Source organism: Heloderma suspectum, chromosome 1 (genome assembly GCF_057233095.1).
Source record: "Heloderma suspectum isolate Gila_16-S chromosome 1, 16-S_ref, whole genome shotgun sequence".
NCBI lineage: Eukaryota > Metazoa > Chordata > Lepidosauria > Squamata > Helodermatidae > Heloderma > Heloderma suspectum.
The window spans coordinates 106,802,325-106,814,960 of record NC_139458.1 but is presented as its reverse complement, the minus strand read 5'-3'; the positions used below and the strand labels follow the sequence as shown (position 1 = coordinate 106,814,960).

The 12,636-nt window shown below is 42.0% G+C and overlaps 1 protein-coding gene across 1 annotated transcript in view; it reads left to right on the top strand.

The window, feature by feature from the left end:
• Nucleotides 1–12,636, top strand: part of DCDC1 (doublecortin domain containing 1) — a 465,182-nt gene that overhangs the window by 277,717 nt on the left and 174,829 nt on the right. The window contains exons 18-20 of the mRNA XM_084852919.1: nt 964–1,024; nt 9,295–9,453; nt 9,763–9,920. Coding sequence (XP_084709045.1) covers nt 964–1,024; nt 9,295–9,453; nt 9,763–9,920 — 378 coding nt within the window. The remainder of the gene's footprint in view (nt 1–963; nt 1,025–9,294; nt 9,454–9,762; nt 9,921–12,636) is intronic.

Below are 12,636 nucleotides of genomic sequence, written 5' to 3'. Positions count from 1 at the left end.
GAGTCTGTTATTTGAAATGAAAATATTATGAAGTATTTTTAATGTATTAATTTATCAAAATATTTCTAACTTGCCCCATATCAGTGTATCGTACAGCAACCTCCTCCCCTGCTCAGCCCTCCCACAGCTAGACAGCTGCAATCGGCTGTCTAGCCGCAAATGCAGGGCAGGAGAAACGCGGAGGAAACAATCCCCTCCGTGCGTCTCCTTCCCTGCATTGGATAGGCAGTCACCTCCGAGTTCAGAGGCGGCCGCCTATCTGAATAGGATTGCGCCCTTAGAATATGTATTTCACAGATCTAAGTTAAAGATATAGGTGGAAGAAAGCATTTTATTATTATTTTTATTATCATTATTGTGGAAACAATTCCTATCCCCTTCTCTTCCACCCACCAGTCCCCTGAAAAGTCTTATCTGGGGGACAGAGGCATTGCCCCGAACCAGGCAAACAAATAATGCCTGGAACTTTGGGATATTATGGGGTGGAGGGAGAAATTCCTGCATCTTGTTGGAAAGCAGGATCAGAATTTAACTAGGGTTTTAGGATGATCTATCTGATGGGCTAGAAATTTGAAACATATCCCTGAATGTGGTGTGACAAGTCAAGTTTTGAAATGCCTGTAGAAGTAGTCTTTGTTTTGGTGAGAAGACAATACAAGATCAGGTCAGCGTCCTCTCATTGTTGCCCCTGTTTAGGAAATCTGTGCTATTATAGTCTTTTTATAACTGCATGACAGAGATTTATTTGATGGGTAAGCTTGCCAGAATTGAATTATTGATTGGTAAATCTAATTAGAATAACTAATTCTGCAGTTCCTTGCACTTTTATCTGGGAGTAAGCCCCACTGAAAATAGCGGGATTATTTCCAAATAAACCATGCATAGAATTGTGAAGTTGTGTTATAAATGGAATATGCCATGTGTTTTAAAGACACTATAACTTAAGAATTATTTCTCTTACAGAGACAAAAACAATGTATATCAATACTGGGAGTTTGGAAATGATGGATCTATCCATTCTAAGGTGTGTTTGATTTAAAAGTGTGTTTTTTTAAATAGGAAAGTGCCGATTTTATGTATTTATTCCCCATCTTCAGACTCCCACATGGAGCCCATTAAGGTATATGTGCATGCACTGTTGAAGAAGGCCTCCTACATGAATAATTTAAATGTTCTTTTCCCTTTTGCATTGTTGCATTGTCTGAATAGCCTCTAAGAATATCGTAAAAGCATTTCATTAAAATATTTTTCTTAAACGTCTGTCTAGTTTGAGCTCTTCATTGTTACTTCCATTATTAAAAGCTTTTGCCATTTTTCCTGATCAGTGCCATTCATTGATATGTTGCTGTGTTGTGTTTATAAATTTGTGGCTTGATTTGTATATATTAAATTACCGCATTAGTCTAGCTGTAAATGACATTGCATTGATCTAAGCCAATATTTTTGATCCAGTTAGTCTCAGTTGTATGAGCTGCCTCTAACCTATTTTAAGCAATTTCCCCCTCCTACTGCAGCCCCTTACACGACATCCCAAGCCTTTCATAAGCATCTTTCAACCTTCTGGGGAAGCTTTTGGGGGCTGGTGGGAAGACAGAGGGGAGGATAGGGTGGATGGAGTGAGAAAAGCCCCAAGCAAACTTTGGTTCTAATAACATTGGATGCAACCATATGTGATGGCCTATTGTCTGTGGATAAACAGGCTCATTTTTTTAGTGTCTTCCTTTGTTTTGAGTTCTGTGCCATGAACTGATTGATTGTCCTTGGGAATATGCTCAGTGCTGAAGTTGTATAGTGGATAGATATATTTTAGAATGTTTTTTAAAAGTTTAATTCTTTAATATTGTGCTACATATATATCTCTGTTATACCTCTGATGTGATATAGTCTATGGCTGGGCTCAGTTGCTTGAATTGTTTGTTCTGCATGCACTTTTATTTCTTGCTTTGCACTTGTGTCACAGTTGCATGTCTATATCGTACTTAAGATGATCTCTGCTGGCCTGGTGTTATGTATAGATGGTATGATTCGATGGCTGTGAGATGCAAGCACATGCAGTAGCTCTACATTTTAGATGAACAGAGTGTTTTCTTTCCACAGATGTGTCAATTTCTGTCTAGGAATATCCTGGAAAAAATGGGTGGGCAGGAATTCAATTTCTTTATTTGTATCTGTTTTACATGCAAGCATAGTTTGATTGCCTGGTCATGGTGAACTTGAAATGTGAACTGTTTAAGTAGTAATTGACGCACACAAATGGATAATTAAAAATACAAATCAATAACAGTATTCACAGTTCAACTATAACATCTAAGGAAAAAGGAAAGGTTCCTCCTGTTCAAGCACCGAGTCATTGCTGACTCCTAGAGGGATGCCACTTTCGCTGGCATTTTCATGGCAGACTATAGCGGGGTGGTTTGCCATTGCCTTCCCCAGTCGTGACTACCTTTCCCCCAGCAAGCTGGGTACTCATTTTACCAACCTCGGAAGGATGGAGGGCTGAGTCAACCTGAGCCAGCTACCTGAGACCCGGCTTCCGCTGGGATCGAACTCAGGTCGTGGGGAGAATTTCAGTTGCAATACTGCTGCCTACCACTCTGCGCCACACGAGGCTCTAAGCCCAGCAATAAAATAATAAAAAGCAGTAACAATTAATACATTTTCCATTTAAAAAGACTGAGCCAACTTCAGCTTAATTTGGTAAAAGCTGATGTGAACAACCAAGTCTTTAAAACCTGTTTCAAAGCACACAACTTGAATTTTCCATGGAAGGAGTTCCATAGTGATGGGTCCCACCACTTAGAAGGCCTTCACTTTAATGATGGGTGAACATGTGATGTTCAAGCTCTTAATGGCTGGGGAGGCTCATATGGGTGTAGGCGACCTTTCAGATAACTTGGTCCCAAGCTATTTAGGGCTTTAAAGGTAATGACAAGCACTTTGAATTGGTCCTGGAAGTACACCAAGAATCAGTGCAGCTGATACAGATTTGGTCTTAAATGTTTTGATTGGAGAGGGTTCAGAGGAGGGCAACAAAGATGATCAGAGGACTGGAAACAATGCCCTATGAAGAGAGACTGAAAGAACTGGGCATGTTTAGCCTTGAGAAGAGAAGGCTGAGGGGAGATAAGATAGCACTCTTCAAGTACTTGAAAGGTTGTCACAGAGAAGAAGGCCAGGATCTCTTCTTGATCGTCCCAGAGTGCAGGACACGGAATAATGGGCTCAAGTTACAGGAAGCCAGATTCCGGCTGAACATCAGGAAAAACTTCCTGACTGTTAGAGCAATATGACAATGGAACCAATTCCCTAGGGAGGTGGTGGGCTCTCCCACACTGGAGGCGTTCAAGACGGGGCTGGACAGCCATCTGTCGGGGATGCTCTGACTTGGATTCCTGCATTGAGCAGGGGGTTGGACTCGATGGCCTTGTAGGCCCCTTCCAACCCTACTGTTCTATGATTCTATGATTGTTTGTCCCCACTCCCAAGAAACCAGACAACTGCATTCTGTATCAGATCAAGGTTCCAAACTGCCTTCAGAGGCAGCTTCATGTACAGTGCATTACAGTAGTCCAGTCTCAGTGACTTCTTTTACAATAGTGTATCCATTCCAGTTCAATTCATGTCATTGGGTAGAGTGTTACAGATTTGTAAACTTAAATGAAAGGCAGAAAATATGTGTTTCTTTTATATGCTCTTTAAAAAGTCTGATGCGTCATAATGGTATGTGGCACAACATTCCAACTGAAGGAAAATCTCACATCTTTGGAATTCACATCTGCTCTTCCCAGAATAACTATATTTGTCAATAATATAAAAGTTGCTGTTTGCTTTCCTTACACATTACTAATTTTGCTACTCTGCAAAACATTGCCATCTAATATCAGAAAACATTTACTCCCACTTTGATATGCAAGAAAAATAGGCTTTTTATTAGGGCTGTGCACCACCTCATTACAAAACCCGAATAACAAGGCGAAGCAGGCTGATTCGGAGGACCCTCCTTGTGATACGAAGTGGATCAGAGCAGAACCGAGGCTCCAGAAGGTGAGGTGCCTCCCGCACAAAGCACCTCCTCCACCTCGTATATTTGGAGCTCTTCTGAATGCCTGAGCAGTCCAGACAGGCTGTCTCCAAAATGTATCAACTTCAGAATGCTCACGTGGAGGGGCAGGAGGAGGAGGAAGAGGAGGGAGGGGGAAGGCAAGCAGAGATGGTGGGATGTGGGAGGGAAGGCAAGCGGAGGAGAAGACGGGAGTGAGCTTTGGTGAATGGGAACTCTTGGGTGGACCTTGGCCAGCAGTCTCCAGTCACAGAGAATGGTGGAGGAGGGGGGTATATATAGTTCGGCAAATGGCTGTGTTTGTTTATTGCGCAAGCTGTGTCTTTGGGAAAGTGCTGGCGTATGGTTAGCTGATCTGGTGTGTGTGCATGTGTGCAGTCCTTGTAGTTCCTCCTCCTTCTATTCCTTTGTTCTCAATTGCTATCAGCCAGGCTTTCCTAGATTTCTAAAAGCAAAACAGCTACACTTCTCCTGAGATCAGTCCTTTGCTCCATGCAGCTTCCCCTTTGGGAGTGTTTTCTGTCTGGGCACCCATTTCACCTGCCTTCTATTTCTGTCGTCCTCTGACTGTTTCATTGTGTGTATTCATCTTTCTTTTCAATATTTTTTCATACAAACATAGCTTTTCTTTACTCGTTGCTACGCTCCCCACCCCCGCCTTTCCATCATTGTTTGAGGCACTCTCCTGGGGACTTTGCAAAGTTTCCTGTTAATTAGACCCTCACAGCTTCTGGTTCCATTCCATTCCATTCCATTCCATGTCCTTTTCATCTTTCAACTCTGTGTTTTCTAGTTTTTTTAATCATCTAGTCTTATTTTGATTTTTAAAAACAAACATTGACTTCTGGGCATGTTCCTTCTCCCCCCGCCCCCCCCCAACTGTCCCAAAGTAATATTCATCCATTTATTTTCTTCTTGCTTTCTAAATTCTTAAATAAAGGTACTCTAGAGCAGCCTATGTTCTGAAGTGATCTTTCTGTTTCTATTCTGTCTTGTTCCTCCCAAAACAGAAATTAAGAAGGGTTTCCTTGTTTGCTTGGTCTTGGCTCTTGTCTTGTCTTGTCTTGTCTTGTTGTTGTTGTTGTTATCATTTATATATTACCTCCACCGTCCTCCTGTATTTCTTGAACTTTACCCGCTTCCCTAAACAAAAATTAAATATAAAACATTAAACAAACAAACAAACGTTATTTGCTTAGGTAGTTCTGCTGCTCTTTTCCTCTTGTGTGTCTGTGTCCGTGTGTGTGTGTGCTTGTGTGGTGTTCCTCCAGTGCAATACATCCAAAAAGTATTACATGTATATTGTTTATATTAATTAACTTCTTATTCCAATAACACTCTACTGTGTGTCAAAACAATCCAGTGCAATATGAGGCATATTCGGGGTGTTGGCAGGGGCAGAGGTGGGGAGAAGTTGCAGCTCTTTGTTTTGGGAGTTTTCCTGGAAAAACTCAAATTTTACCTGCACCTAGGACACAAACCAGTGGGCCAAACTGCCTGGGATTTGGGGGGTGCAGTGCCCTCACAAGGGGCTGGGAGGGGCCAAGGTGTCACGTGCATGCGTGGAAACAGGGAGAAGTTATAGCGCTTTGCTTTGAGAGTTTCTGTGGAAAACACCAGATTTTAACTCCGCCTAGCACAAAAACCATTAGGCCAAACTGTCTAAAATTTGGCAGGTGGCCTTCTCTCTGGGGTGGTGGTGGTGGTATGGAAAGGTGCCCAAATTTCATGTCTGTATCATAAAAACTAAAAAAGTTATGACCATTTGTGTTTTCCCATGCAAGTCAATGGGAAAACACCCCAAACAGGCAATCTGGATATCCGAATTTCGCTTCGGATTCGGATCCGAGTCGAAGCAGAGGGGGTCCGAATTGGCCTGAAGCGGATAGGGGCTGTTCTGGAGGATCCAAAATGGCATCTGAAGCAGATCGGGGGGTCCATGCACAGCCCTACTTTTTATTGTGTTCCTGGTGTTGCTCAGTAAAAATAGATAGCTTAATTCCTCCCTGCTTTGAGTGATTCTCTTATTTTACGAAGTACAAAGTTTTCTACTGTTCCTCAGACAAAGTGAGTATTTCAGAATAACTTGAAGAACTAGTCTATTCTGAGTAAAAGCGTAATGCAAACATAAAACTCTAGAAAATTGGAGATGTGTGTGTATCTGAAAGCATAACAGCAATTTTATTGGATCAGACACTTAGAATCCAACCACATATCCAGATGTTGCATGCTGAACTCCCAGCTTGAAATGGAAGGGGATATCTAATCTTTTGGCAAACACATGTAGTATGATGATGGTGGGGTTGGGTGTTGTTCCCATTGGGAGAATCTTATATATATAATTCAAATGTGGGAGTTAGTTGGTCATCCCTTTTTTACTGCCTTCCCATTGACCCATTCTCATGAAACACATTTCATTGGAAAGCTCTTGACATGCAGATTCCACGAATAACAGCAGTTTTCACTATAATTCAAAGTTGGGAGTTTATTTATGTCCACAAAGCTTTTTTTTTTTTAAGAATTAGTCTGTCTTCTATTACAATGTACTGTAATGTTTTATTTTTAAGATCAACAAATGTCAAGTATAATTAAACAAACATAATTAATTGCAAATCAGAGCAAAATGGAATATGAGCACAAAAACGTCTCTGTACACCTTTATAAGCATAGGTGCAGGCCAAAGTACAATGATATGCCAGTAACATACGGCCTGTAAACCAAATCATGAAAGGATTAAGAGACACCTATAGTTAAAAGTAACCCAGTCAACATTTAGTTATTGCTCAGAAAGGAAGTCTCTTGCTGTTAAATTTAACAAAATAACATTTAAAAGTCTCTATGCACCTTTAGTTAGGTTAAACCTTTCGTTAGATTTAATTTTTCTCAGTGAACTGTGTTCGCGAGGAACCAACTTGTTGTATACAATTAAAGACAACAACAGGCTGTTTATTGCAGCTGTGCTGCCACTGGAAGTTGTGGCAATGCTTTTTCTGTTAAAGAGAGAGAGAAATTTATACTTTACTGCTGCATCATATTAATGCTATGCCCCCCTGCCCCCATTGAAAAATACAAGAATTCAGCGCCTTCCCCACAAGAGTTGCCCCATATCCCCCTGCCCCCCAAATGTAGATGGAATATTCAGACTGGCACTGTTACAGCCCTTATTGAACAGTATCAGGGGTGAAATGAATTCTGAGAATAAAAAGACACGTGTATGGCACTGCCAACTAATCACCCCAGCAGGGCATCCATTGAGAGATGCATGATGGAAAGCTGGTCCAGGTGTACTGTCCCTCATAGCTCCATCTCCATGCTGGTGATGTTGTTGCCTGTTGCATAATTGTATGCAACGGAACATTCAAGGGAAGGCAGCCACAGAGGGGAACAGCTAATGATGTGGCAGGCCTCTCTGGTGGTCTACATAGGGCTGGGCACGGGGTGAGAGCTGCCTGTGGAGAGGAAAGGGTGACAGAATCATGTTCAATGTTCAGTAGCTAGAAGACAGAATCACTGGACCTGTATGATCAGCAGGTGTTTGTGAGGAAGTGATAGAGGAGGGTGTGTGGTGCCACCTGAGTGTTCTGCCGGTGAATTTGCCTCAGCCCTACCCCTTCTGCTTGTGTGGAGCCTGCAGTGAGGCAGTCCTTACCCCTTCCCCTGTAATGACAGTTTGTTCCACTCTGTGCATCCAAGCTGGGATCCTGCAAGGCAAAGGTGCTTATGAGTGTTTGGCCAGTAGCAGCAATAGTTGGGATAGAGCTCCTAGCAATTGCCAACAGAAAGCATAGCTGCAAGTGGGAGTTTATATTTACCTTTGTGTCTCCTGTGTGGGAGGCACTGCAACTAGCCATTGTGGGTGAGTGGGTGGGGATTGTTTTGCCAATGCAGTTCAGGCAAGATACACTTTTTAGAGCTAGCAAAGGTGTGGGAGAGAGACATGGAGAACAGTTACAGCAGTTATATTTTGTAGCATGGAGTTCCCCTTCCCTGGAGTATCTTTGCACAGTCATCTGTACATCCCTGCTTGTAGGAGAGGAGTGGGGGTTGCCATTGGGTGTTTGTGTCCTGAGCCGAAGGAACTGCAAAAGTTCTAGGAGGGGAAGTGTCAGCAATGTACCTCAATTTCTGTCTGTCTTCTGGAGACAGGCTGTTTGTACAATATTTCCTTCTCCATAGTCCCCATCACTGAAGTTTTCCCTTGTGTGTTCTAAGTGTGCATGACCTGGTGCCAGAGAGATATAGCCTCATGTCGCACACCCTGTCCTTTGGGTATGGTCTCCTTGTTGGGGGTTTATATGTGGGTTTTGGTATTCTGTGACTGGGTGTAAAGTTACAAAAAACCCTATACTCTGTCATTGTGAGGTTTGTAGGGTGGGCAGAATTGGAGGGGCAGTGGTTTTGTTGTGTGTCCCCCCTCCATTGAATCCTAAGTTGTTGTCAGGGGCAGGACTGTGGTCTGAAGGACTATAGAATTTGGTGCAAGTCCATTCCTCCCCTGTCCCAGCCAAGCCCTGCCCACATCTCTGCCCCATTTTCATTTTACCCCATCAGACTTGTATCATAGATAAGCCAGTGTACAGAAGCATTGGCATTTTCTCTGTTTCACCAGTGTAACTCATCTTCAGCCAGCATAGCAGGGCTTCTGCTGTATCCTATAGCCCCTCTTGAATATAGGATTGCACCTAAATAAATGTTCAATAAATAATAAAAGCCCTTCTGGGAAAGACTAATTGTAAACTATGTTCATTTTAAATAATGAACCACCATGTGGGGCTGATCCAAAGAAGCTTAATGTCATGTTTAAGAAGGGATTTAGAGATAGGCAAAGTGTGAGGGAGCAAGAAGGAGAAGGGTAGAAAATTGATTGGGAGAAGGAGAAGGGATGAGGGAAATGAAGAGTAGATTTCTGCACTGGGGAGATAGAAGGATAAATTAGGTGGAAAATACAGGGATGTTATTATATATTTAATTTAAAAAGAAGTTTAGATATAGGAAGATAAGGGAGGTGGGACAGGTATGTATTATGTTTATTTGTAATATCAACTAAAGCAATTACATCTTTAACAATGATGATGTTTCAGTTATTTTAATGCTTACATTACATGTTATAATCTGCATATTTATTTTATATCTACTGTAGTGAGCTGAAAATTTTTTGCAGTTGTCTAAGTGAAGAAAGGTTTAGGAATATACATAACTTTGTATTCCTACTCTGCCTTTGTCCTTTCCTACAGGCTTACCCTGAGTTTGTCCTGACCTACCTAGAGGAGCTAAATGTAAGAGAGGAGGTGACCCAGACAGAATACTGCACACATCATGGGGCCCAGTCTGCAGTTCATCAAGAGACAGATAGCAACTCAACAGAAGAGGTCACTGTATCAAACCAGAGGCAGGTCAGAACCAGTGGTGTTTTTTAAGGGAAAAATGTTTTGAAAGAAGATGATGTTACTCTTCACTGTTTGAATATATTTGTTTAAATAAACAGCTTACCTTAAATATTAATTACATAGATGTGTTTGAGAAAGAGAAGTACAAGTAGGAAAGAGCCAAGATACAATTTCACCCTCAGTTTTCAGTAGCTGCTTTCCCTGTGAGATAATATGACTTGATAAAATTCTGTACCTGCCAAAAGAGCTTTATTCAAAATAAGTATTATTATGGTGAACAATATATTAATTACATATTTGTTCTTAATTTCCTAGGATCTACAAAACAATGTCTGCAAATGCAATGAGAAGCAACTTTCAGGACCTTTGGACGTCCACTTAATGCCTGAAGGTCCCTTGAGGGGGAATAGGCAGCTGACAGTGGCACTGGTGAGGAAACTGGAAGAGAAACATCCTAAGGCCTCAGCTCAAAGGTAAGCTACTGACAGAACTGATATTTATTGTTCAATGACATTAGATGTTTTCCTTCGGTTTCGTGTAAGATTGATTTCCTGAATATTATTGAAATATCTCAAAAGCCCTCTGGCTTGCAAGGAGACGTGGAGTTTTGACCAAAACTAATGAAAAGGGATGACATTTATGCAGTTAAAAAAATAATGTGTACACTTATCTTTTAGGATCATTGAGGTGTTTATTGTTAACTTATTAAGAATGAATCATGCAATTATACTAAGTTGTATTATTTATTGCATTCAGTTATTATTTATTATTTGTAGTTATGAGACATCTGTCAGATAAATTCCTTAGGCTTTGTAAAATGAATTGTCATAAATTCCCTAGCTGTCATACAAGGTAACATGGTTTGTTCTGCTAGAGATAAGTTTGTAGGAGTCCATCACTTATAAATCTGATACAGTTTTGACTTAAAACATGATACACAGTTAAAAAAAAAAGTTAGAAAAGCAAAACTAATAAACAAAAATATTTACAACTCTGAACTTTTATGGTACTGAGGGCTAGCAGGCTAAAAGAAAGTGGAAGCTGTGAACATTATTTAAATAGTAATTTCGTACAGTTTTGAAAATAAGCATACTTGGGGTATTTGGTGGGACTCTAATACTCAGATGGAGCTTTGCATGAATATGAGCTGCTTTGTACATGCATCCCAATATTACAATATATTTTAATGGTTTTCTTTCCCCCCCCTTGAGAATGGATGTGGCTTTAAGGTGTTCAAGCTTCAAAAGGACAATTATGTTGTAAATGTGCATACCAAATTTCATTCCACTGTCTTAATGCTCAAAGGACATTTTGCATTCTGCTGTGTTCCACATTTTTCCTGGCTCTTTTAGGGGTCAATCTAGGATTTCCTGCATGTGCATACCAGTTTCCATTATTGTACTTCAGGGTTGTATCCAATGATGTTCCGCTAATGGAAGCAGTTATGTAAGTGGAACTGGAAGGAGGGGCAGTTTCCCCTCTCCCCTGCAGCCCCCTGCTCATCATCAAAATTTGTTCTTGAGGTTAGCAGCTAGCAGAGCTCAGCATCACTCGTATCTGGGCTGCTGCGCCACAATTTGAAATTCAGTACAGTAGCGTATTTCTTTTCCAGGAAAGAGGCACCATTTTAACAAGGGACTTGGACTGTTCCCCCTGACCCAAAGTCTGAGAAAAGAGCATTTCTGAGGAGAGATGGCTTTTCTCCTCCTGGTACATCTTTCCACACTTGGCTTCTCATCCTATCTTGCTCAGAACAGGAGAGTGGCTGGTGCTGAAATGAAGGAGGCTGGCAAGTGCTGCTCTTTTGTTCCACATCTGCCCTCATCTCCCAACCTTTGGGCCAGGAGAGAGGCAAGGTGGCTGCTCAGCTACAGCAACCCATCCTTTGCATCACTCAGCCAGACCCCCCCCCCCCGGCATTCTGCAAAGCCTCACAATAGGCAGTCACCATTTTGAATGTTGCAAAGGTGGTAAGTGTCTGTGATCCCTCTCCTTAATCATAGTTTGGGGGTTAGCACTCCACTCCGACTTCACTGGTTTTGGGTCTCTTCAGCACAGCAACCAAAAATGGCATCCAGCAGTATCTAGTGTCCACAGATGCCAAGAGAGCAGTGAAGATGCTGTGAATAATATCTCCAAAAGGCCCCATGAGGCCTCTCCTGTTTTTCCACTTAAAAAACAGCAACGCTCAGCACTGTTATTAGCATTGGGGTTGCTCCCTGACTGCCTTTTCCTCTCAGTGCCTCAGAGAAGCAGAGCAGGCATTTTGGAGAGAGAAGGCAACTTCCTCCTCCTGAACAACCAGCTCTTCCTTCCCCTTATGAGATGCAGGCTGGAGTGTGACAGGAGACAAATGACAACACACAGGCCTAGTAGAAACACTGTGGAGAAGGGTGGCGCCTCCCTGTCAATGGCTGCACTGAATGAGAGGGAGGACAGCTCCCATTCTCCCTCCTTTCCTAAGCAGCTGAGCAACCTCTCCACTCTGAGATGCAAGCAATAGCTCTGCTGCCTAGGAGCTGAACCTATGTTACAGTGCCTTTGTCAGAAATAGACCCCAAAGCATCAGAGACTTTAACAATTTATGTACAAAGATTTCCCTCCAAAATCGTTTCCCCTACAAATTTCTTTGGATGGACCCTTCATAGGGGACTTCTGTGTGAAAATAGTGTCACAGTGAGATCGGCCAGTATCCCCCTCCTTTCCTTAAGGTTTCTATTTCTATAGTGGCTAGATGGTTAAGAGATTGTCTGGTTTCGCCATAAAGCTAACCCACAGCTTGCATGAGCCTGCTTCTCCTACCCCACTCCTCCTCTGGTGACTGTGAAGAGTTCAGAAGCATTTGCTTCCATTTTCGTTTTGTGCACAAACGGTAGTTAAAACTAGTCACTGTTAGGGGTTTTGTTACTTCTGCAGCATATAGGTCTTTGATTGTATTAGTTTATAGGGCAGCAACTTGAAAATATAATCTCACCCTGGGGAAGCTTTTCTACATTCTAAAAGTAAGGACTGTCCCATTGTGGAACTACTGGAGAAAGGAAAGTTTGAACGTACAGTAAATATTCACTTGCGGGGGGGGGGGGGGGTTCTCGGGTGGGACAGTTTCCGCAACCATATAAGAAAGAAAGGAAAAAGAGAGAAACCTGACAATCATCAGAAGTTGAAGCATGAGGTTTATTGATTTTTGGA